Here is a 25,083-nt window from a genome sequence, read left to right as displayed (position 1 = left end):
GAAGGAGTAGCTTTTACATTTTAAAGCCATCTGGTTTATACTACATTAATTTTATGCATTTTACTAAGGAAGCTTTCTCTCTGAAGTGGGATGATGGACATGATTGGAGTGTTCCATTATTAAAATGAACTTTTTTTTTCATTTAATCTGTGAACACAGGATCATAAAATGTGGATATTTATTATTATCTTTACAGGCAGTTCAAATATATGCTTCCTTGGTTCTTTAGGGACCTCCTCATTAAGTGCTGAAAATCTTTAGAGCAAAATACAGTTCTTCTCAACCAATATAATCTCAATGTAATTCAGTTTACCTGAGTATTTGTGCCTCATTAAGATTCAGTGTGATAATAGGAGAGAGGTTGAGCTGAAACCAGAATTCTCATTGAAATTAGCAGGGACTGTGGGCTCTCCGCTTCTATGGAAATGATGCTTACTCTGTGTCCCGGAAAAGCAATTGAGAGGATTGAGAGTGAAAGTATACTGTTTTCTCCAGGGGGTGGTTATACATGTTAACTTGCTCTAGAGGAACTCGGTTTGAGTGGAAAGTGAATCAAGTGTGATCCCAAAAAGTGCTGGGGAACACCCAGGACAACAGGGGTTTTTCTACTTTCTTAATTGCATTCCTTTTCTGGTAAACTCCCCTTCCTGGAAAGGCTTTCTTTCAAAATGTTCCTGATCAAAATGGTTTTGCTAAGCTACCCTGTCTTGTTAATGCCCAGTTCTTTCTTATCCTCCCTACACTTCCTTTGCGTTTCCTTCCAAAAAGGTGAGGGGGGGAAAAAAAAGGAAGTAAACCCTATATACTCAATATGGCAACGGAGGAAGTATCAGTTGATGACTAATTTTCCTTATTTTGTTTGGTTCTATGATGGTTTACTGTGTATTCCAGAAATACTGTAAGCTGCCTAAGACATATCAACAGTTAAAATCCTATAGAAATAGTGTCCAGATTTGAGTTGATTAAAGTACCTAGAGTCTACAAAGCCCTTGAGTGTGAGTAATATAGCACTTCCTTCTATTTTTGTGCCTGTGTAAGGTGTTGTATCTTCAGACAGGTTGGGGGAATTTCTTTATAATAATTAACTAGGAAAATAAAGACATTAAATATATCTCCGAAAGAAGTGGAGAATGGCAGTAGAATCATAGAGTCATTAAGGTTGGAAAAAGACCTGAGGGATCATCAAGTCCAACTGTCAACCAAACACCACCTAACCCACTAAACCATGTCCCTAAGCACCACATCTACACGTTTCTTGAACACCTCCAGGGATGGTGACTCAACCACTTCCCTGGGCAGCCTGCTCCAATGCCTGATCACTCTTTCAGTGAAGAAATTTTTTCTAATATCCAGCCTAAATGCTTGCAGCTAAATCACTAATGGATTCTAGGTGTGGGAACTGTTTTCAAGCTTTTTTTGTGTGGATGGTTTGAAGCATCTACCTGTTCAAGAAATCATAAAATAAGTGGTAGTTTTGGTGAACAAAACCATGCTTTTAGTAGGATGGCTGTTATGCCATTTACCCTTTTTCTTGTCTATGGCTCTTTTAGCCATACTCATTTAGCTTTCTGAAACTGACACGGGATATGAAAAAGTGTTAACTTTTCATCATAACAGAATGTAAAACCTCTTATTAAATTGTTGACAATTTTGTGAAGATCCAGCATTACACGTGGTATACTTGGTGGGAGTAACTGGTGCATATTTTGCTTTGTGCAGCATCTACTTTTTGACAGTGCATAAATTATTAGTTCCTTCAAAACTTGCTCCTCACAATTGTCACCATGATACACACTAATCATGTGTGCTATTGTATGGTGTTCAGCTGTATGGATTTTTCCATTCCTAAAAGCTTGATGTACTGTTAACTGGAATTCCACATTAATTATTTATTTTACTTTCCTCTGGGAAGAATCCCAACCAACAGGTATGGGGTTTGATAAAGTAGCTTCTAAGCTTTCTGCTTGTTCAGGTCATTAAGGCATGGATAGTATTTACATATGGTGTATGATAGTCCTTTGTTATTTTAATGGATTGATTTTGCTCGCAGTGCAGATGGTATGTTAATTGTTAATTAGCAGCATTTTCTTTATAGTCTCAGTGACAAGAAGCTGAATAGACGTGAACTCGTATCTGCTCTGACCTTAAAGGTAACTTTTTCAGGTCAGGGCTACTAGGCATTAATACAGTATTTTCTGATGCACTGCTGCATCTATGTGGTGGAAAGTGTGGGTTGTTTATTACTACCTTTTGTTCCAGAATTGCCCACTTGGCATTTAATTCTGTCAGAGTTTTGTGAGATCAGTTGTGTGTGTTACAATATAAAAAAAAATTACAGCTTCCATGAAGCAGTCTGAAAGGAATCAGTTCTACAATACTCTATCTGATGTGCTGTGACCACTTTAGAAAGCTGTGTCTTTGACATCTTGCTTGTTAGGAGCACCTGAGGCATCAAGCTCTCCACCTGAACTGAAGGATGATCCATCCCACAGTTGTCTTCTTTGAGATGGGCTCCTGGTTAGAGTGTCTTTGTTCATTGACCAGGCTTGCTTAACTTTCCTAGAGGGGTCTGACACTGCTAGGGATTTTTCTTCAGCAATTTGAGCAAAGGCTTAAAGCAGAAGCAACATGTATACAAGGTGAATATTTTATAGTTCAGAACATGTACAGATACCTGTGTAACCTGGAGCTGGTATATCTTCTCCATATTTGCTCCCTTCTGGAGACTGGTTTGCTGCCTGATTCCCTAAGGCTACTTTTATGTCTTCTAGATAATTTTTTTTTTTGTGTCTCTGTGAGTTTAGTTAGGGAAGAGGAGGAGCCAGTGGAATTTAACCCTTTGATTATCCCAAAAGTCAACATAGTAATAACTGTACACAACCTTGAAGAAATAGGTAACTACTAGCTATTTTATGAACATTTGTCTACTTGGCTTTTTCAACTTCCAATTTCTAATTGCTTTTATGTTCTATTTTTATAATACATCAGTTATATGAGAAAAAAAGATTAGAAGATTTTGGTGCAGAACTAAACTAACCTGTTTTCATTGCATAGCTGTAAATCCTATGTCATTTTCAGGAAGGTATTTTTAAACAAAGAAGATCTTAAAAGGAAGAGAGATCTAAGATTAAGAAACAAGATGTAGATTCCTTTTTCATATCTCTGTCAGATTTTGTGACCTTGAATGAGTCAACTTTTAACCAGCACAATGCTGAAAGGAAAATATTTATATTTTCTCTTAAGATTGTTGTGAACCTTAATCTTTGAAGTGTCTTGAGATTTTTAGAGGGAGAAGCAATGTATGCAGAATCTTGAGGATAATTTCTGATGGTTTATGAGAATAATATGTAATAGTCTAAGTCTCTAGAGCATATATAGCCTCTTTATGAAATATTAAAATTAAACAGTCTGCTACAAATTTCCAGGCAGTAGAGACTTGCAGTATTCACGGGCTATTTCTTAGCATTACCCTCATCAAGAAGCACGTGGTTTACAATTGTATGTTCCATTATAAGTTATGGTGTCAACCCTTCAGAACGAAACAGCAGATTACAGAAAGAAGAGTTCCTTTTTGCTTGTTTCGAAAATGCACATCAGATTTCTACTTTAATCACACTATGGATAAATAAGTGTCTTGCTTTAGGATAATTTAAAGGGAGCAGCTGCTTTTAGTATTTATAGTGAATGAACTCCCTGTACTTTGGAGACACAGAAGGTCTTTCTAGCAGTCCCTGCATTAACAACTTTGTAGTGCCCTGCAAGGCATCACCTTCTGAATGTGCAGGTCTTTTGTCTGCCTTCCTGCTCAGCAAATCTATAATGTCAAATCATGGAAGGAACAGCATGTTTCCAAGCCAACAAAGTGGGAGTTGTACATCAAACTGAATGCTCACAACCTGGGTCTTTTTCCATTGGAGAAAATACTAAGTTGTTTAAACAATATGTTAGGTGTAGTAAGTGGTGTTAGCGTGTTGTCACACTGATATTGATGGAACTAATCAAACCAGCAGTAAAAGCCTGAGGAAATCCCAAATGCGTAGACACAGCGTGCTACCTGCTTACTCAGTGTGGTGGAGATGAGTTTGAAGTCTAACTGAAGTTCTACCTAATGTGACACCTGATCACTTGGGCGACTTTTACTACCAGGTTCAACTATGCCAAGTAGAACCATTTGAGAAAATGCAATTTTGTCAGAAAAGGTTTTAGAGATGTGCATAGATGTATGAGCTGTCTCAGTTTCAGCTAAGGAAAGAAAGAGAAAGAAAGGAAGGGTGGTTTCATTTCTGTATTTCATGCTGATGGGTGTATTGTGAATAACTGGATAGGCTGGATATCTTCTGTCTCATCAGTCTTTAGTAAAGGAGTTTTCCAATTCTACCACTGTATAGAGAATGCCTAAAATAAGGTCATGGCTATACCTGAAGTGCTAGTGGTGTAGTAGGGCACACACAGTCAAGGTGCACTAAATCATAATTGCCTCCCAAGTACAACACAGTTATCAAAACTGTATGCTCGCCATTACAAACATGAACTTTCGGCTACAGCTAACAGAAACAGGATCTAGAGACATAGTCGATGGGGGATTAAGACAGGCTGGTCTTGATTAGCGAACTAGACTGTGTTTCTAGTTTGCATTAGCCCAAGCTAATTCATACTTAGTAGCAGACATTCCCCATAAAAGCAGGTATTTGGTCTGGCTGGTATCACTGCAGTGATATTTAAAAGGAATGTAGAAATCAGTAATGAGCCTTCAGCTTTTAGCTTAGTCTTCAGCTTGGATTTTTAGATTCACTTGAATTCTCCTTTTTGGCAGACAGAAATTAGTCACCTTTTGTGCACTCAGGCAGAATGACCTAGTAAATGCCAACTATGTAATTAGGGCTTATTAAAATCAGCCCAGATTGAACAGTTAAGATTCAATAAATGAAAATGGGTGTTTAATGTCCTTATTGGACCAAGCAAAGCATTTGACTAAAAGAGTTGCTTTTAAGTCTCTTGTTACATGCTCAAGCTACTCTCGTACTGATTTGGTTCCAGTGTGTTCTGTATAACACTGATTAGCAAGGGGGATGTGTGGCTGAACCACTGCTTGGAGTATATGTATTGTTGTTTGAAGACATACTTATGAAATAAATTCTTAATATGGATATGTTTAGGTTGGTATGGTTTTTTTAACCATGAGAATTGTTTCTTGATAACAGTTAACAAAAAATCTCCTGTTTGTTCAAAACATTTTTTTTTAATATTCACCAATTTGGTGATACCCTCTTCTGAAGTTATCTGTGCTCTCTGAATGATGTTAAATTGTGGAGCTGAAACTTTTATTTTGAACTCAAGCAAAATGTTTTATCAAACTATGATAAAGTTATGCTTCAGTGTGTAAATGTAACTTTCCCCCCCCCCAATAAGTCATAGAGACAAGCTGGCTTAACCATGATAGTGCATTTCTAATATTAGATTAGTCTTTTTTTAGAGTACTGATGTCTTGTGATCCTACTGGATGATGCATGTGGAGTTGTTGGAAAGATTTTTGTTTTTTCTTAAACTAGTTTGGCAAAAACATTAGCTAAAGTAATTAACATTGCTCAGAATAGTATACGAGACCGTGGTTAGACAGAGGAATGCGGTATCTGTACCACTGGAATCTTGGCTGCTGGAGATTAATAGCATGCATTAGTTTGAGGTGTTTTTAGATTCTCTTCCCTGTCTAAGCATCTGATTGTGAAGTGTGATTCTTCTGGTGTGAAATGGGTTAGCATTAACCTAAGACTTCTCTGATTGCAGAAAGGCCTAAATGTTCCTTAAAGGTTGAAATAATAAGACTAGTACGCTGTGTGGCTAGAGATCCGCTGTGGAAAATATGAATTGCCTGGATGCTTCTTTTCTTTGAGCTGGTTTTAAAAGTAAGGACGGAAGTGCTGTTTGCTTGGCTGCCTTTAGAACTACAAGTTTGTTGCCTTCAAGAGCAAGTCAGAAGAGGGGGATTACTTGAATATAAGTAGCCTAGAGTACAAAGAGGTTTCCCAGCTATATAGTGTGGTTTCTGCTTTCTGAAGCAGTGCTGAGCGATGTTATTCACAGCACTGGCTATTCAGAGCCGTAAGCTGAAGTAGGGGGAGAGCTGGGGGAGTCATGCTAATGAAATGCTGCTGAACTGTTCAACATCTCATCCTATCTTTCTATATTGATTTCACTATTTCAATATTACTTTCTAATATTTATTTTAGGACAAGACCAGAGTTGTGTCTCCTATTATTGATGTAATTAATATGGACAACTTCCAGTACGTGGGGGCGTCAGCTGATTTAAAAGGCGGTATGTACCTGTACTGGAATACAGATTTTAAAAAAAAAGGCATCAAGAATCAAAGCTCATAATCACTGCAGTTGTGGAATGGGCAGTTAACATACTGTTCTTCCCTTTCATATATTTAGTTTTAAGTTTTGTAGCTCCCTTGTTTCTCGGCTTGGATTTTAATTGGCCTTGTTGTCCTCTGCTTTAAAACAGTTCATCTTTATTATATCATTTCTTCTAAGTTTATGCTGCCTTTTACAAATGTGCAAGACTCACTGCAGTGTTTGTAGGATTTTGCAAATATGTCAGAAGCAGCTTATGGCCAGAGCTTATGATTCTCTCTTTAGATAAGACAGGCTTTAATTGCTCTCTAGCTTCGAAGCCCATCAGCAATGCAGTGCCTATGAGTTTTTTCAAGATGCTGGTTTGCTTAAAAACCTAAACTCTCCTGAATAAGCAGAAAGCTTTGGAATGTGTTTAAAAAATAAATGTTTTTGTTAGCCATGATCTGTAATTGTGAAGAGAATAACATCTGACCATGGAAATTTGTAGTGTTTATACCTTTACCGTTAAAAATCCCCTGTTAAATTGAGTTTAGAAGTACTACAGTTTCACTTTGTCTAGCTAGTGTAAACTGTTGATGGCAAATAATAAAAAGGCTTGTGAAGCACTCAATAAAAATAAATAAATAACAAAATCCTCCCCTTTCCTTTTCCAAAGAGGGGGAGGGCAACCACACACTAAAATCCATACTGATTACAGGTTTTTAAAACTTCTTCACTGTTAGCAAGAATCTAGCATTTAAAATAGCTGTTCTCCCCCCCCCCCTTTTTTTTTTTAAATAATTGTTCCCACAACCCTGGAAACTGAACTGTCGGCATAAAGATACAAGATGAGCCATGATGCAGAAATTATGAAATGCTGTTCCCACAGCATTTCAGCTTTTTTCTGAATGGACTTTAGGAAAAAACAATTTGAAGCCTGTTCTTTCAGTTACTAGTCTGTAACTGGCCACCAGGCGTTGTTCCAGTAAGCTAAAATAAAAGCAGTATTTGCATAATGTTGCATATGCTTCAAGTTTGTCAGTGATCAGGAGGTGAGAGGTTCTATATCCTTTCAATTAACATTTTGAAATAACACCTACAGTGCATATATTCACAGTATGCTAATGTATAGTTCTGTGCTATTATCTGTGTGCCAGCTTTATTAAAACCTTAAGGCTTTTACCCAATCTATTCATTATACCTTGAGTATGGAAATCTCTATACCATTATGTGGCTTTTATTGTTGTCTGCAGTAGGAGGAGGAATCTTTGCATTGAAACCTTCGATTGGTTCCTGGGGGGTTCATGCTCTTTAATTCTTGCTAAGTGAAGTGGGAGAAGGTTGAGAGATCATTTCAGTTGCTACTGCTTTTCATGCTTCATCTTTGGAACTACGTTTCCCTATTTCTTTTTATTTTTAAGTGCTTATTTCTCACGGCACACACAATAGAAATGGATTCTTTAAAGTGCATGAAGCCTCTGTACTCCTGGACTGAGGAGTGAGAAGCTATCTTTTTTTAATGCTAACAACAGAAATTTTGAACATACCGGTGTTAAAAGCTATTTGGGGGTTTGTTGAAACATGAATAATATATTTCTTTTCAGTTCCCAGAGGACAGATTACTATGTTAGAGACTCTACAGCACTTGGCATCATGGGACACTTTGACTGGGGCCAAGTCTAAATGCGGAAACCAAACTATGCTTTCAGCCTTAGATACAGTATCTGTGTGGCTGAAGCATGGAGAGCTGAGACAGCTGGGACAGCATTTGTGCCTGGTCTGTTTTGAAAGGACTTAATCACCCAAGACAAGCAACCTAGCAAATGCTACAAACCTTTTAAAGTGGACAGGGCTGAAATAATTCCCAAGTCTGGCCACTACTAAATCCATGCACTTCATGTCACAAATTCTTTTTGAGAGGGGATTTGCAAAAGTGTTTATGCTGCCATGAGAAACACTTTAATTACTGGTATAAACTGTAGTTAACTGAGATCTAATAATTTAGAGTATGCCTATGATGCAGTTTACACTGGATAGAATTTCCTACTGGATATGCACTTGTGTTTAAAAATACTCCTTTTACAGAGTTACTGATATTATCTCATTTAGTGCAGATTTTTTCCCAGAGTCAGTGAAAATGGAGACGGAAAACCAGTTTTTGTGGGTAGACAATTTATACACTTGTTCTGAGTTTGTAACAGAGTGTTGTGTTCCAAAAGAGACCCCTTGTGTTCACTGGAGTATATGTAACTCTATCTCTAACCCTTCTACTGGAGAACAGTAGGTTTTCTCAAGTTCTCCCAGATGCAAGTAATCTTGCTGGGTATGTATGATGAAATGCGACTTTTTAACTGCATGGAAATATTGGAGCTCATTTTACTTTTCATGCTGGAGGCTTTTCAGTACTATAGATTGTAGCCATTTTACTGGTTTGCTGCTTGGAGTTTTGGAGTAGTTAGACGGTCTTTCATTTTTACAGTGCAACACTTCATGAAATGCTCAAACATGGAAAGAGTAGGCATGCATGCTGTAAAGACTGTTCAGGATAATTTCTGTAGAGTGTGTGTGATAAATATCTTGTGAGTTAAATGAAAACCGTTTCGTTTTCAACTCTGCATCAGTCATTACTGTGCACCTCTATGGATGCAGACAATTTGTAGGACTGTACTTGTTGTCTGTTTACCTTAGCTTTTTCCCCACTTCCTCAAAAAATAATTGCTTTATTTTTATGCTGGAGAAAGAAAACTATTGACATCTGTGCACCAGAAATCTGGAAATCATTCATTACATGACCTCATAGGATCTAAATGTGTTTGGCAGCAGGCAGTCTGTGTAAGGCTGATTTGCTAGGTGTACTGCAAGAGAGCTATGGACCTGGTGTAATTTTTTAATAGATATTCATGCTTATGTAAATAACCCAGCTCAAAAACTGTTCTGAAAGTGTTTCCTATAGGAAGTTCATGTTATACCAGCTGTGTATCGTTGCCTAAAGGAGGTAATTTGAACTGTTGTCAGGTAGAAAAGTGCTGTAGGTGACCTATTGGTCCTGTCTATTGTAGTGATCTCTATGTGCTTCTGTGCTTAACTCGTGAAAGGACCAGACCAGCTGTTGCTGTGCATGCACACATACATGTACATACATAAGGGGAATAAGCTTTTTGGCTCTCTAGCACTTGCCTCAGGTTTCAAAAATGATGCACTTAAAAGCATGCAGTGGCAAAGGAGGAAGTTAAATAAATGGTAATGAGATAAGTGAGAGCTACATAACCTGTTGTGACCTTCGTGGTAGAGAGCTTCTGCTGATAGAGGAGTACAAATAGTACTGCATAAAGCTTGTGTAAGCATAAATATGTGATAATTTGATAAGAGTTGAAATGCAATTGTATAGTAAAGACTGTTGGGAGCAGTTGTAATGGCTGGAAGATCTTCATATGATGTCCTATTTGACGTAAGAACATGAGACGTTGTATTCCTATAGAAGGCTTTTGCTTTGTCACTTGTTGGCTGGGTTTCTTACTTTGTATAATAGATGTCACAAGAGAAATCAAAGTTATTTTGGATTTGAGATTACTTTTTTTTATTGTCCTGTTGGCTGCTTTACCTTTCATCTGGACTCCTACTCATTTTTTTTCAAACTAGAAGTTTGTGTAAGTTCAAATTCTTAGTTTAAATGACGGTTGCCAGTGTTTTCAGTCAACATTATGTTACTATGAGTTGAATGATGACGGCAGTCTTTTTAACATCCTACTCTCTAATGTTTTCTTCTTGAAGGCTTTGATTGGAACCTGGTGTTCAAGTGGGATTACATGACACCAGAGCAAAGAAGAGCACGGCAAGGAAATCCAGTTGCTCCCATAAAGTATGTCTGTACTGCCACTTCTCCCTCTATTAGAATGGAGTTCACAACTGAACAAAGTTAGAACTGAGTCTGAAAGGGAATCTTTACTATAGCTTTCATTAATCCTGAAACTTCATTCATATTTATCTAGCACTACAAGACTCTCAGAAATAAATTGTAGTTAAAAAAATACTTTAAAGCACACTGGTAAATTATTTACACTTAACAAAAAGTAGATGTCACTTTGTTTAAAGATGGTATGTTTTGAGGGCTAAAAATACAGCATCAGTTTTAATGTTTTATTGCTGCACAGCTTGCCACCCTTTACATAAGGAACTTGTGAGCCAAATGGAGATTTGGAAACTGCCTCAGAAGGTGGTCATAAGGCTATATACGCCATAGAATTGTGTTCAGACAACATCTGAAGTGATAGATGCAAAATTAGTTGCATGCAAAAACACTGCAGATTTTTTTGAAGGAGGTATTAACCTTCAGGTGCAAATAATAGTTACCTCGCAGTTCACGGTACTGTAAGTATTTAATGTAATGTTTCTTGTCTGTGTAGGACACCGATGATAGCTGGTGGGTTATTTGTGATGGACAAATCCTATTTTGAAGAACTAGGGAAGTATGACATGATGATGGATGTTTGGGGTGGAGAAAACTTAGGTATGTATATTATTTACGTTCAGATCAGTCTTGAAAGAAAGCATGTTTCATCTTTGCCTTTACTGTCACAGAGTCATGATCTTCCTGGTTTTGTGCAAAGAGTGTTAAAACCAGAGTTAAAATTTCACATGCATTATTGGCAAAATCCAAAAGGATTATTTCAATGAAATAATTAAAATGACGTAGGAATTATATGCTAAATATGAGGGAATAAAAGTATTCATTCATTAATCAGTGAAATTCTTTTTCAATGAACATCGGCTGATAAATTAAAAAAGTACAGGATGTAAATAAACAATTACTTTAAAAAATGCTGCCTTGTTTGAAAGTCACATCCTCATCTAAAGTTATTGATTAAAATACAATAACATTTAAATGCTGGCAATTTAAGGCACGTTTTAAGATGTTGCCGAAATTTAATAGTGAAAAATAGAGCAGAGGCTTTCACCTTAAGAAATGAATTAAAACTTAGCTGACTGAAGAATAATCTGTTTCTTATCATTAATATTACCATGCTACCTGGCATCTAAACTTCGTGAATTTTTAAATTTTATACTCCTGCTTGAGCTCTCTGAGATACTTATGGTTGAGAAGGCATTTTTGCTATAATTGCTTATTTTCAGATGTCTGAGTGGGATTTGGGAAGAGGGAGGAGGGGCTGAGAGGACTTGTGCTTTACCCATTTCTTCTTTGACCTGGTGGTTAGATCTGGCTTTAGTAGGTTTTTTCAGCTCTTTGCATTACAGTATCATGGAAAGTTTTTCTCCAGCTAAGACAGGCATACTTGTATTAAAACAAAAAACATTTGGGAGTAGTGAAACTCTGCAACTTCTCAAGACTTCAAGTCTGTCATTAATTTAGGTTTTTAGGGTAGAGATACATCTCAGACTTTCTAGTGTGTTTTAGGACCAGTTCTGAGGATAAAAATTTCTCTACTCCATGTGCTAGCTGCAAAATCCTAAAATACCTTGAACCTGTAAATACCCATAAGTATTTTGAGTTACTGAAATATGCATATGCATTGAGCATATGCTTGGCCTGCAAGGAAATGTCTGCTGTATACAGCACACTAAGTATGGAGACATGGTAACCAAATGTTCCTGTAAGGAACTTAAAGGCTCTAAGAGGCATCCTTGCAGTCCAGTCTCTGACTTTCTAAAAAAGACCTTCTTTTGAATAATTTCTTTGTGTTTCTGTTTTCTCATTATTTTGGCTGTATATTGCTAAATTGTGTTAGTATGAATATCATCATTGGTTTTCATTTTTTAAATGTCCTGGAAAGTCATTGGATAAACTTACTGCAGCAATACTTGCATTCACTGTGAAAACCTTTTTTGCTGCTACAGCACTTAAACGTTTGATTAGCTGTAAGCATGTACTTGAGTGCCTGAGTTTTTTCTGAAAATTTAGAAGCTGCTTTTATGCAGATAGTTGAGGCCTTGACAGCAGGAAAAGGCACAAGCAACAGCTCCTCAGTCAAGGTGAGAAGAGAGCATGCAGAAAGCTGTTTGTGTCGCTGCTGCTGAATTCTGTTCCCCTTTCTCCGTGGAAAGAAGGAGATGGAGACTTTGGGGTGTTTTTTTCTCTGCTCCCTGAAAAGGAAAAGTCATTCAGTACAGCAGACAGCTAATGATTTAGTTCATAGATACCAGATTAACTGGAGATAAGTAAAAAGCACTTGGCATATAATTTAATTGGCGATATATGACACATGCACCAGATACCAGAAATCTGTGATGTGCAGTTTAAAATTCAATGTGCGTGCTTATCAGGCCTCTTTACTCTCAAGCATATATCTCTGGATCAGCGGCTTGACGTTCCATACGAATAACCTGCTAGATGGATTTGCAAAATAATTCTATACATTATATCTATGCTTTATAAAACTTATTTTTTTTCCCTCAAGCATGTACAGAGTGGTTGTTATATTTTGTTCATGTGTTAGTGTAGCCTCAACTTCACAGATTTCAAGATGGGCCTGCAGTATTTTGTCTAAATTAGCCAAGAGACAGCTCTTACCACAAAGATAATTTTCATGTTGTTGCTAAATGTGACTGATAACACATGCTTGTTGTACAAAACGTGGATCAAGGTATGTTCAGTCTTGGCTTGAATTCGTAAACTCTAGTTCTGACAATCTTTAAAATGCTTTTTGATAAGCAAAGGAGGATCAGAGTATACTGGAGAGCTGGAGGGACCATTAGCAGGTTTGGGTCTAATCTGAAAATCTAGGCTTTTCTTAATAAGTTTGCTAAAATCAGGGAGTGATTTAAGACATTCCCTGTCTTCTATATCAATGACACACTACAATAAAAAAAAGCAAATCTGTTATTGAGAAGTGTAAAAACTCAGGCAACTGAAAAATGTTTGCCATCCTGTTTATGCCTTTTTAATGAAAAACTGTGTCCACTGAAGTTGTTAAATAGTAAAATTTCTTCTCTCCCTGTTTAAGCATAGCAAAAAAGATGCCTTAAGGAAGTTTATGGGATTTTTTTAAAGTTTTAGTTTCTGTACATTCCTTTGTCTGTAAAAATCCACGCAGACTTTAGAAGCCATGTTGGTGCAAATAAGAATTAGCTTGCTTCTCCCTATTTACTAATCCTTTACTGCCTTTCCCATAGAGCTATTTTTCATAATTTTCACTTTTTTGGGGGGAGATTCTTCAGAATCTAAGGTACCTGAAAGTATATATGTAGGTTTACATTTCTGGGAATTCATGGAGTGAGAATTAATCAAATTAACATACGTGGTAGAGGAAGCTATGAATAATGAAAAAAGTTGACACAAGATGTTACTTCTAAATTGAAATACTTTTTCAATGCCTACATACATTTGATAGATGACAATGATTTTTCGGTTTAAACCTTCAAATTAATTTTTTTAAAAAGAGCTTTAGGCATACTGCATCGGCCTTTATTTTTAACTAGAAATCTCACTTTACCTCATTTCAGAGGAAGGTATTTCCTAATAGTTAAAGAAGTCTAATACTAGATTTCTGAGCATTTAGTCTGCACTTGCTTGTCTAATTCAAAAGCCCTTATATTTGATCAGATCTCCCTGTCATCTTTCACTAGGCTGACTTCACTGAGTGCAGCATCATCTCACATTAGGCTGTATGAACTTTCTAGGAAAACTCCATAAATAATGCCTCACAGTGGTACAAGAAAATTATTATTCCTTTGCTTTCACAATTTAAGCAGTATGGGACCAAATGTGAGCTATATATGGGAAAGCCTGAAGTCTTCTATCGATGTGTAATTTATTCTGGTAGAAACGTAGAAGCGCTTTTGTTAATAAGTCGTTTAATAAAAGCAGTGACCGGTTGTTTACTGGGATTCTCTTTTTTTATTTTCTTTCATTCTAAGCTCAAATTAAGAGGTGTAAGACTGAAGTCAGTTCTGTAAAAAATGTACAGAGAGAATGCCATGTTTAGTTGCTTTAAAAATTACTTTTGCCTGTTGTCCTATGTTAATTCAACTGGAAAATAAAGACTGTAAGTTACTGACAAAGACAATATTGTCATTAATATTTCTGGATGATGATCTGTGTATAGATTGGACTATGTCGACTGTCGAGGATTCATGAATATGCCTAACTGGCCCCAAAACAACAGAATTTATAATTGAAGTAAAACAGATAGGAAATGATCCTTGTAGAAGCAAAGACCATTAAGAAGCAAGACAGTTAACTTGCACTGTCATCAGTTGAAATCACTGCATCTCTTTGTTTTGTTTTGGGTTTTGGTTTTTTTTTTTTTTTTCTCTGGACAAATCGTCAAGAAGACATGCTCTCTAACCTTTAGGTGTTTTAGGTGGTTTGGTTTTTTTTTTTCAAATTTAATTTTTGAAGTAATGCTATTTTTATGGCTTATTTTGTGTATGTGGGAGGAGGGCTTCTGGGGGAAGGAATAGCACTTAGTAGTCATAAAAGGTAGACACTGACTTTAAATTAGAGCTCCTTATTATTTCTATTTGTTTTTAAAGATACTGAATGATTCTACAGGAAAGCTGGGGAGGCACTCTTTATCACGGAGTACGGTGATAGCACAAGGGGAAATGGTTTTAAGCTGAAAGAGGGTAGATTCAGATTAGATATTAGATAAGACATACAGTTTTGTTTCCAAGTTAATATGGTTATGTCTCCTGAGCTTGGAGAATAATAAAGGCTCAGTTATGCCTTTGTAACATATATGAGATATGCCTAATTTTTTCAATAATTACTAAAATCCTTCTCTGTAAGTGGTGTACTACAAAATTACAGTATTTTGTGATGTTGGCCTTTCATTCATGTTTTTATTTCAGAGATCTCATTCAGAGTTTGGCAATGTGGTGGGAGTCTAGAAATCATCCCTTGCAGCAGAGTGGGTCACGTATTCCGCAAACAGCATCCTTACACATTTCCTGGTGGGAGTGGTACTGTGTTTGCAAGGTAACTGTTAAGTCAGGTCTTCTTCAGCTAAATAGCGAATTTTTGGATTTCTTCAGATGATCAGCAGGTGGCAGTAATTTCATCTTAATGATCTTCACTTTAGAGAGATCAGCAATATTATCTAGTATGGAAGAATATTAATTAAAAGGAAATTAATGACTTTGAGGCAACTACACAGATCAAGAGAAGAACTTGAGTGTTGAAAAGGAAAATTCTAGTAGACCCAGCTTGAAAATCTGGAAAAGAAGGAAATGCTTAGCTTGACATTCTATCAATTTTGTGAACTTTGTTTATTTGGTTTTAAAGAAGGCTTTATTTTCAGAACTGTTTCATAAATCTTCATTTTATGGAAACAGTTTCATCATTCGCTAAGAGCCAGAATACACTAAGCTACAAATATGTTTTGCTTGCTTTTTGCTAATACATTATTAGTATGTGATATGCAAATGATTATGTAGACTGATTCTGGAATTTTTGCCAGTCTGTTGGCAACTTTGTTCTATATCATATTTGCCTTTCCTGTGCTATGTTTAAAAATGCTTTTTCTATAGACCTAAGAAATGGCAGTATTAAGGGCTTAGATTAATATGCCTGTAATTTTGCTGTTGATACTGCAATATTGTACTGAAATACCACTGATATTTCAGTGATAGCTGAAATACTGAGCTATTTCCTCGGTTTCTTCTTTCTAGAATGAGAACAGCAATTCTGATTCATGTCCATAGTGTTTTTTAAGTAATGTGGACAAAGGTATGGCATGAATGTATGGTGAACGTTTTGACCAAGGCTCTATCAGTTCTAGCTGAGGAATCACTGTAGGTTTTGGTTTAGAGAATTGAACTTGATGCTCAGGGACCTGAAGAAGTCTCAGTGAAAGGTTCAGTGGGTTAAGAGCTGCAAGTAAAGTTGTTTGTTTATCCTCTAAGTGATATGGAGCCCAAACTGTTTAACATGGAGCAATGCAGAGAGTGCAGATATACTTAAATTTGTATGACATATTTGGACTTGTGTTTCACCTTAGATTGAGGAACCTCCTTAGGGTGTAATTCTTCTCTTCCATGTTGGTTATGCTGCCAAGATGACTCTAATGAATTTAATAGTCTGCTAAAATAAAGTCACTGCCCTGTTTTTTCCAGTAGTTATAATAGGGTTTTTTCTGGTGCCCTGTTCTTTTGAATTCTGTATTTTATGCTACAGTGAAAAATTAATACTAGTACTGATGGGAAAACAAAAGCTAGCAATGAAATATCTTCTTTTAATACATTGCATTGCTATTCCAGTATTTATAGTATGCATCATGAGGGTAGAAAGATCTACCAATTAAACTGTATTATGTAGGCATAGGATGCAACTGTTTTAGCTTCACAGTAGGTTTTAAAATGATAATGTCATAACAAGGAGCATGATTAATAAAAATAAATATATAAATTGTGCAGTTTTCCCACTCTGCAGCTTTTCCATCTTTGGGCTGTTGCCCAGATGCTGCTTTTCTTGTGATGTAAATCATCATTGTGACTTGATCACTTAAATGTCCTGACAATTTCTATGACAGGTTTTTTAAAGTCGCATTGTGTTTTCCAGTCATTTGTGTTCAAAATTACTTTGAAAAGAGACCCCGCACATACTTGAATGGTGAGAACAGCTTCAGCCGGCAAACTAGTGTCTTAGGTACTTACATCTCTTTCCAGATCTACCTTTCTCTGCAAGTGTCCTTAGCTGTCCAGCTGTCTCAAATTCTGAAATGCCATTAAAATTATTTGTTTTGTTGGAATTATTTTTGAGTTGACCTAGGAAAGTTGCATATCATTTAAAAGCAGGGTTGACAAGTTGCTGTATATTTGAAGGTTTCCCCCTCAGTCAGCTTTCCTGGGTGTCAAACCAGTATAACAGAATGCCTTAAAATCAATTTTAGCAATGAAGGAATGAGAAACCTAAGGTAATGGGATACCCTTGCAATACAGGTTTTATCAGATATTTGTAGGACCATGGTGCCAAGAAACTTGGTGCATGGAATCTGTGCTGGTCTTGCAGTCGGGACTTGTAAGCTTATCCCATCATCTGTCCCTTAATGGTGTGCAATTTGCTCTGGAGTGTTCTGGGTAAGCGTCCTGTTTTTAGCTGTCTAGTCAGTACCCACTGCCTTTTGGCAGCCAAACCAAGTTGGTGATTCTGGATGAGAGAGTGGGAGTCCTGTTTCATGCAAGGGGAGACCACATCCTGGCTGCGTGGTGTTGGCAGATACAACTTGTGTCTGGCAGGATTTGTTAGACCAGTATGTGCTGCCTTAATATACTACTTCAGACGAGCTAATAAACCTTGCAGCCCCCAGTCTGCCCCATGCAAAGCTGTCTCTGATTGCTCGGGGCTGGCTTTCATTAAGTGTAGCTCAGCATTAAGTGCTGAGCACACCCTGTGCTGTGAGCCTCAGTACCCTGCTGCCTTTGGGGTCATATTAGTTTAGGCAGTTCTCAGCATCTACACAGTTTCCATCTGCGTGTTGCACTAAGCCTGAACTATTCATCCCTGAGGATGGGGAAGCGGGATGCAGGCATGTGTTCTGGCCTTGAATGTACCTTTGGAGTTGTTAAACCCTGGCAATCTGAAGAGTTCTTCTCCCACCATCAAAATCTGTTTGCCTGTGGGCAGCCAGGCTGATTGCTGAGCAAGCAACGGGGGCAGGCGCTGGGTGGCTGGCTGGCACTCACACAGGCCTGAGAGACTGCAAGAGAAGATAAACTGAAATAGCTCTCTAATCTGGATTGAATGGGATTTTGCTTGCCAAAAAATTAAAGGAATTTTTGCAAGGAAAAATTGTTCCTCAAACAAAAAAATTGAGGTCTGTCTTGTGACTTTTTTTTCCTTCCACACATCCATCCTTCTCAGTGACCTGCAAGAACAACTCGCTTTATCCTGACTATTTTTATTTTTTTTTACTTTGGAATTGGAAAATCATATTAAAGAAGCTATTGGCTGAGTTTACTCCAGTTGCTTTAGATTAACTTACTGCCAAATGTAAAATAAGCCTCAGAGCATGACAGTTGCAAGTGAAATAAGGCTTAATTTTCGAAGCATAAAATTGCAAACAATAGAAGCAAATGAGCTTTACATGGAAGCCAGGAGATGGAAAAATGCAATACCCTCCTGAAGTCCAAAAGGAGATTTAAAGACACCAGTTACATAAATACCGGAATTTTAGAGATGTGTTTGATAAGAAGTAGATAATTTGGGTTAGTGTTTTTCACATGTATTACAGTAATTAATCTCTCTTGAATTTTAAAGCATTAAAAATATTTTCTAATTACTGGTTCTCCTCTGTTACCTCAGCTACAGCAGACTTACTTGGTTCATAGCCTTAAATGTCACGACAGCTTATGTCTTTTTGGAACTTTGAGTGCTCTGCTGATAGGAATAGGATGAAGACTGAAAATACATCTTGCCTATGTTAGCATATCTGTTTTCAGAAAGGTAAAAGACATTATTAAATATTGCCAATTATTGAGATTTTTATGTTTCCAATTAGCTTGCTTATCCAGGTGAACAGTCGCTGAATTTGGCTTCTGTCAAATTACTCTTATAAAAAGAAAAAAAACCCAAACAACAACATAACTACTTCCATGAAGCTTGCAGAAAGAACTCTAAGATGTGTATTAAATTCTGGATGAAAACCTGAAGCAGTGATGAGTGTGGAAAAGACATAAATTTCATTCTAAGTGCATTGAATTCAGTTACGTTAGTTTCTAATGGTTTTTCTGTTACTTGTGTCTTTAATAGCAAATATTCTGCCTGGCTTGAGGCAGCTGACTAATCCTAAAGAGGATGAAAATCAACCCAAAGATAAATGGCATGGTTTAATTGCAGCTAGAGAAAATATAACCTATGTGTTTCATATGATTGTCCCTAGAAATACACGCAGGGCAGCAGAAGTCTGGATGGATGAGTATAAAAATTTCTATTACGCAGCAGTGCCTTCAGCCAGGAATGTACCTTATGGCAAGTAAGTCACAAGTGCTTCTTTGGCCTATTTATTTATTCTTCATGAGACAGCACCTTCTGAGGTGAAAGCAGTGCTAGCTCTCATGTATTATCTCTTGAAGTTATAGTTCTGAGCTCTACTTCTTGAGTTTTCTGTGTATTCCATAACATATATGAAGACAGCAGCCTGACCTTGAAAATTGCTCCTTTTTTTTTTCCCACTTCCAGTATTCAAAGCCGAATGGAACTCAGAAGGAGACTTAGCTGCAAGCCCTTCAAGTGGTATCTTGAAAATGTTTATCCTGAGTTACGGTGAGTTTTGACTGAATCAGAGATATGTATGGATTTGGCCTCCCTATAAATTATGTTTCTCTTTCCTTCTTCCTTGGATGTAAAGGATGTTTTTAAATTTATTTGTGAAAGCAGTGCCTTGTGCAGGCCTATTTGCTTTTGGTTTTTATTAGTTCTGTTCCTAAGGAGACATTTTTCCCTAGTAAGCTGTTTTTTCTCCTTGCTGCAATTACAGCTGCAGCAGCCGGTATTTTAGAGAACAGTGTCCAAAGGACTCAACTTACCTGAGCCTGAAGTTAGTTTCCTACACAAGCTGTTTGCTCAAAACTGCACTGTTCTGTATCCTGTTGTCATCCCTTTAAAGCTTTTGCCTTCACCTAAGCACATGCCTAGTTGAGTGGGGAGGTTGAATCTCAGTACAGTACAAGTAACAGGAGTCAGCAGAGGAGATGCCCTGGTGTGTTTGGCAGACAAGGACAGATGGCCTTGTAAGACTCCTGAGTCTTCTGCTCTTTCTGTTACTTGTTCTCTGTCACTGGATGATCATTTTGGAGGTAGGGTGAGGAGAGAGAAATGAGGGGTAACATTGCTAACAGTTTCTGTAACATGAATGTATCCTAACTAATTAAAAATCATCAAAGAGAAATACTTTTTGAAGGGATAAAAAGGCTTTTGTTCAATAACCCATTAGTAAGTATATCTGTCAGATCTGAGTCTATAAACTATTTTGTCTGCTGTCAACCTAACATTGGTAGTGTAATGGTAAGATACTGTCTCTGGCTTGTAAGAATACTTGTTTTTTTCCTGGGGGCACCTCATGTCAGTAGAGTCGGGAAACTGCTAGTGGCATACAGGCTTGGAATACAAAAGCACCAGCCATTACAGCCCTAGTGAAACCACACGTACTAAAGAGTCTCATAAACCAGGATGATGCTGAGGAAGTAAGTTATTCTTTATTTTCTCTGCAAAGTGCCAGAGGATATTTATTTTTGTTTAATTTGCCAGAAAAGTCTTGCAAGCTCTCCTGGAAAATATGCTAATATAGGCATTACTTAAGTGTAATGTTATCTTGCTCTGTCGTCTATCATGTGCTCCTTCTGCTGGGTTGAAATATTACACTCGTATTCTGAAGTTTTAAAAGGAACTAATATGCCATTACTTTCCTGTTTGACGTGAACTCATGGACTGTACCCCACAACTGTACTTTGTTGAATGGGTTTGCTTAGGTATTTCCATACTATGTGAGTGCACTTTATGTGCAACCATTAGAAAATAGATATCAGCAAAACATTGTTGGTGTGGAATTTTTTTAAATTCGTAACCCCTTTTCTAGCATTTAGTGAAAACAGCCTGGGAAAAATGTAGAATGTCATATTTTTGCTATAAGCTAGCTTGGCTGAAAAAACAAGAGAGCTTGATGACCTTAACTGATAGCATTAAACTTGAGTGACCTTAAATTATGATGATAAGTCATCTTTAATTTGCTTTTTTGTGCTGAGTTTGTATGTTCATCCTCATTCTCTGGAACGAGTCTTTTTGTATTCTGTCCTAAGCTTGCAAGTTTACTCGTGTTTGATCAGTTCATGATCAGATAATTGCTTTCCCTCCTCAGAAGATAATTGAGATTTACAGATAATAGTCATCGCTCATCTTTAGCCTGTCATCTTAAAAATACTCAGAGTAAATCAAAGAAACTGAATTAAACAGATATTTCTGGTTTTATTTTAGGGTACCTGATCATCAAGATATAGCTTTTGGGGCTTTGCAGCAGGGTACCAATTGCCTTGACACTTTGGGCCATTTTGCAGATGGTGTTGTTGGAGTTTATGAATGTCATAATGCCGGGGGAAACCAGGTCTGTATGCCTTTTTTTTTTTTTTTTCCCACAGTATGTAGTCTTTTAAAAAAAGAAAAAAAATGTAAAACTTTTTAACTCAAGCAGGTACTGTATAGTGGTGATAGCAAGATGAACCCAAGTCAGCAGATCAGTTGTGGTAACAGACTGGCTAAATAACTTCTCCCTCAAATATAATGTTGCATTTTCAGGATTAGAATCTGAGCCCAGCGATTCATCCAGTGTGCATCAGATTATCCCCTTTCTTTTATCTCTCTTCATGTTTGCTTTTACACTAGAGGCCAGTAACTTCCTTCCCAGGAGTTTTATATTTGTATAGAAAGCTTTTTTCAATGAATTGTTGTTTCATTTTTTGGAGGGTGGGATCTTTACTTAAGATTTGGGTTGTATTAAGCATATGGCCTAAGGTTAGCAAAACGGGAGAGTGCTTTACTGTGATGCCCTATTAGTAATTTCCAATTTGTGGTAGCGGGGTATAAAAAAAAAATCTGTCTTAAATCCTCATTTGGCTCTTGTAGAAAACAGAGGTGCCTAAATGTCATATCCTGTTCACTCACAGTAAATTGGGTGTTTCAACAAATCATTTCTAATCCTACTCTTCAACTAATTGCAAATATGTCAAATCTGTAAATGAGAGCATTAATTATTTCAAAGATTCTATTTATGCAGTTGTGACTTAGTTATTGTTCATAAAATGTATGCATACATGCTCAGTTTTGTGTGCTGCTTTGTCACTAAACTCTTTTCAAAATCAACCTGACTATAAATCAAATGTAAGATGTACAAGTACCTCTGTTAAAATAGAAAGTTGACCAATTACAAATCAGCTGTTGAATTAGTATCAGAATTTTGCTCGCTCTAATTTAAATTAGAAGGGGAAACGCCTAAAATCAGACAAAGCCTAAAGTAAAGGTGTTATTTCCTGGAAGACATGCCATGTTGATTTGATGCATTGCCATAATACATCTGAGATTTGCCTCTTTTCCCTGTCATTAAAGAGAATATATCTGGGGAGGCTTTTTCTATTACCTTTATAGAAGTATACTGGAGCACCACAGTTTTTTAGGAGAAAGGGTGGATATGTCAGAGTGGCCTTGGTGCAGAACTCTTGGAAGTTTCTTGTGCTGAATACGACCCTCTTTTCTATGTAGCTTCTTCTGTGAGGCTGACCTTGACAAACCAATATACCCTTGCTCTGAACAGGTCCCTGTGAGAGGACATTCATGCAGATTAAGAGGCAGAACAGGTCAAAAACAGGTTTTATGTCCAAGCAGAATTTGTATTGGACTGGAGGAAATCAACAGCATGGGAGAAGAGGGATAGGGAACAAACCAGAGTCTTTAAATCTGTACTATGTGTTTTGCAGCTATTCTTATCAAGAGGGTGGGGGGGTGGGATTAAGAGTACTCAGATTTTATAGGCTGTGGAAACCTTCTCCTATAATTTGAAGAGTACTCTGGTTTACGTTGAACACAACTATGTATTTGACAAGTAGGTGCAAATATGTAGGGTTATTGTAAGGAGCTAAAGGGAAATGCAAATGCACTTAGGTGTAAGCAGAAGGTTTCAGGTTAGTGGTGTTTTACTAAGTTTATATTTCTGATTTATGACACAGTTTCTTTCAGATGTCCTGATTTTCAAATAGTTCTATAGAGCTATTCTATTTTTAGCCTGTGGCCTGAGCACATGTACTGCTTGCAATTTTTCTTCTCTTCTGGTGTAGTGGAGCTCACTTAATCTTATCTCCATTGTAGCTAGTCATAGTTCCTGATCACTGGAGGAAAGCATCTATACACTGTTTCATACCATGAAGGGCCATCACATAGATGTCTCCAGCAGCAGAGCTTGGAGTTTTTGTCAAGAAGTACATTTGGCTTTTAAATGTGTTTATTTCTTGTGTGATTTCTGTTGTGTCTGGGGCTCTTGCAGCCTTTTGAGGGAAGGGTGAAGATGTGTAAAGCAATTTTTTCAAGACTCTAAATTTCTCTGACTGTAGTGTTCCTCAACACAAGTTTTACCACTTTCCTGGTGGTATTTTCAACTGTCACGATTTGGTATAAATCTTACAAGGGAGCCACCTGTTTCATGGGTATTTGTGATTCCCGATAAGCTCTGAAAATAACTTGCTTAATTCCTTAAGTTGTTAGAAGTGGCTGTTAATGATTCTTGTTGACATTTTACAAACTGGACAGAATTGAGAAGGCAAGTCATTTTGCTGTCATCTGAGATTAATATATTGAGAGTGAAAGGAAAAGTTTTCAGCTTTAGGGTTTGGGAGACAAAGGGGTCCACAAAGTTCTCCTGCCTTTGCTTTGTTTTGCATAGCTGTAAATATTCTAGTACTTGCATAGTATGGTACCTGTCTAATGGCTTGCTACTTGTATGATGGCGATTACTTGTAATCATGTGGGTTAGAAGTTCTGATTGTTTCCTGAGCATCTGCTCTCAAAGGAATTCAATCAGTTTAATTTGCTGAGTTTAAAGGTGATTATGCAAGCCAAAAATGCAGTTATGGTATCAGAAAATAAGTAAAAAAAAATTGGGATGGGATTAGTAATTTAATTTCTTTCACAAACACTGATTGCTTGCAAAATAACATTTAAATGTAGCCAGGCTTGGCCCTGTATATCTAGGGTTTTGTATTCTACAACTCTGAATCCTCTTTAGTTGTTGGAGAAAAGCTAATTGTCCCATTTTAAGGAGTGATGAGCATGATTTGGATAATTAGCGTGGCTTTAGTTGATAGATCAGCTTCCTTCTCTGGAGGATAATTAGACAAATGAAGACCAGTCTGGATCCTGGAGACCAAACTTTGGGAAGAAAGGCATGGAAAGAGTCTGAACATCAGCGCAAGATCAGGCCCTGCGTAGAAGGATGCTGAGATCAAATAAGCTGGGCAACAGTACATACAGAAAGGCTTTTCTTTGCTCTCTATTTAAGAGTTGCGTATTTAAATGCATTCAAAGGAAATCCTGTTGCACATCACGCTTTGGACAGGAAGTAACATCCTCCCTCTACCCTTGCATTTGGCCCTCTTGTGTATGGCTTTCTGGTGGTCTCGATCGTATTAAGAACTCCTGTTTCCTCACTGGGATACGTACGCCTTGTTTAGTGTGTGGGTTGGGTGGCCAGTGATGCTGCAGACCAAGCTTCTAGGGTTTTGATATATATATAGTTATATGTATTTTTTACATCTAGGTAAAAATCTCTCCTACATAGAAGATATGCAGGGTGTGTAATACACACACACATTATATATAGAGATGGATAAAAATATAGGTGGACAAATACTCGGATGAATGTGTTGAAGGTGAGGAGCTGTGTGAGGGCCTGCTGCTGCACTGGTGTGGAGCCAGCAGAGGGAGCGAGCAGCCAGCCCAGCCCCGAGCTGCCTGGAGGACTGAAGCAACTGGAATTACTGTGTTGGAAAAGGACCTTTTTTCCTCTCCTGCTCTATGGGAAGCAGTGAACTGTTCTAAGGCTCCTACGTTGCTATTTACAGGATTTTAACCTGTGCTATGTATGGTGAAATAGCAGGTGCACCTTATGTATATGTTAGTATACACAATTTGTACACTTTTTTTTCTTCCTTTTTCTAGGAATGGGCCTTAACAAAGGACAAGTCAGTGAAACATATGGATTTGTGCCTTACTGTTGTGGACAGAGCACCTGGTTCACTAATAAAACTTCAG

General features: G+C 37.4%; 1 protein-coding gene across 1 annotated transcript in view; it reads left to right on the top strand.

Annotated features, from left to right (window-relative positions):
- Nucleotides 1-25,083, top strand: part of GALNT2 (polypeptide N-acetylgalactosaminyltransferase 2) — a gene marked incomplete at its 5' end in the record, with an annotated part of 42,029 nt that overhangs the window by 15,438 nt on the left and 1,508 nt on the right. The window contains 8 exon segments of the mRNA XM_010079367.1: nt 6,228-6,315; nt 10,110-10,197; nt 10,742-10,845; nt 15,147-15,273; nt 19,175-19,267; nt 19,474-19,557; nt 21,265-21,391; nt 24,991-25,083. The exon segment at nt 24,991-25,083 is cut by the window's right edge and continues 21 nt beyond it. Of these exon segments, the coding sequence (XP_010077669.1) occupies nt 6,228-6,315; nt 10,110-10,197; nt 10,742-10,845; nt 15,147-15,273; nt 19,175-19,267; nt 19,474-19,557; nt 21,265-21,391; nt 24,991-25,083 (804 nt within the window).

This window comes from Pterocles gutturalis, unplaced genomic scaffold (assembly GCF_000699245.1).
Source record: "Pterocles gutturalis isolate BGI_N339 unplaced genomic scaffold, ASM69924v1 scaffold609, whole genome shotgun sequence".
NCBI classification, from domain to species: Eukaryota; Metazoa; Chordata; class Aves; order Pterocliformes; family Pteroclidae; genus Pterocles; species Pterocles gutturalis.
Note: the sequence above shows the minus strand (reverse complement) of the source record. Positions and strands in the feature narration are given on the sequence as shown.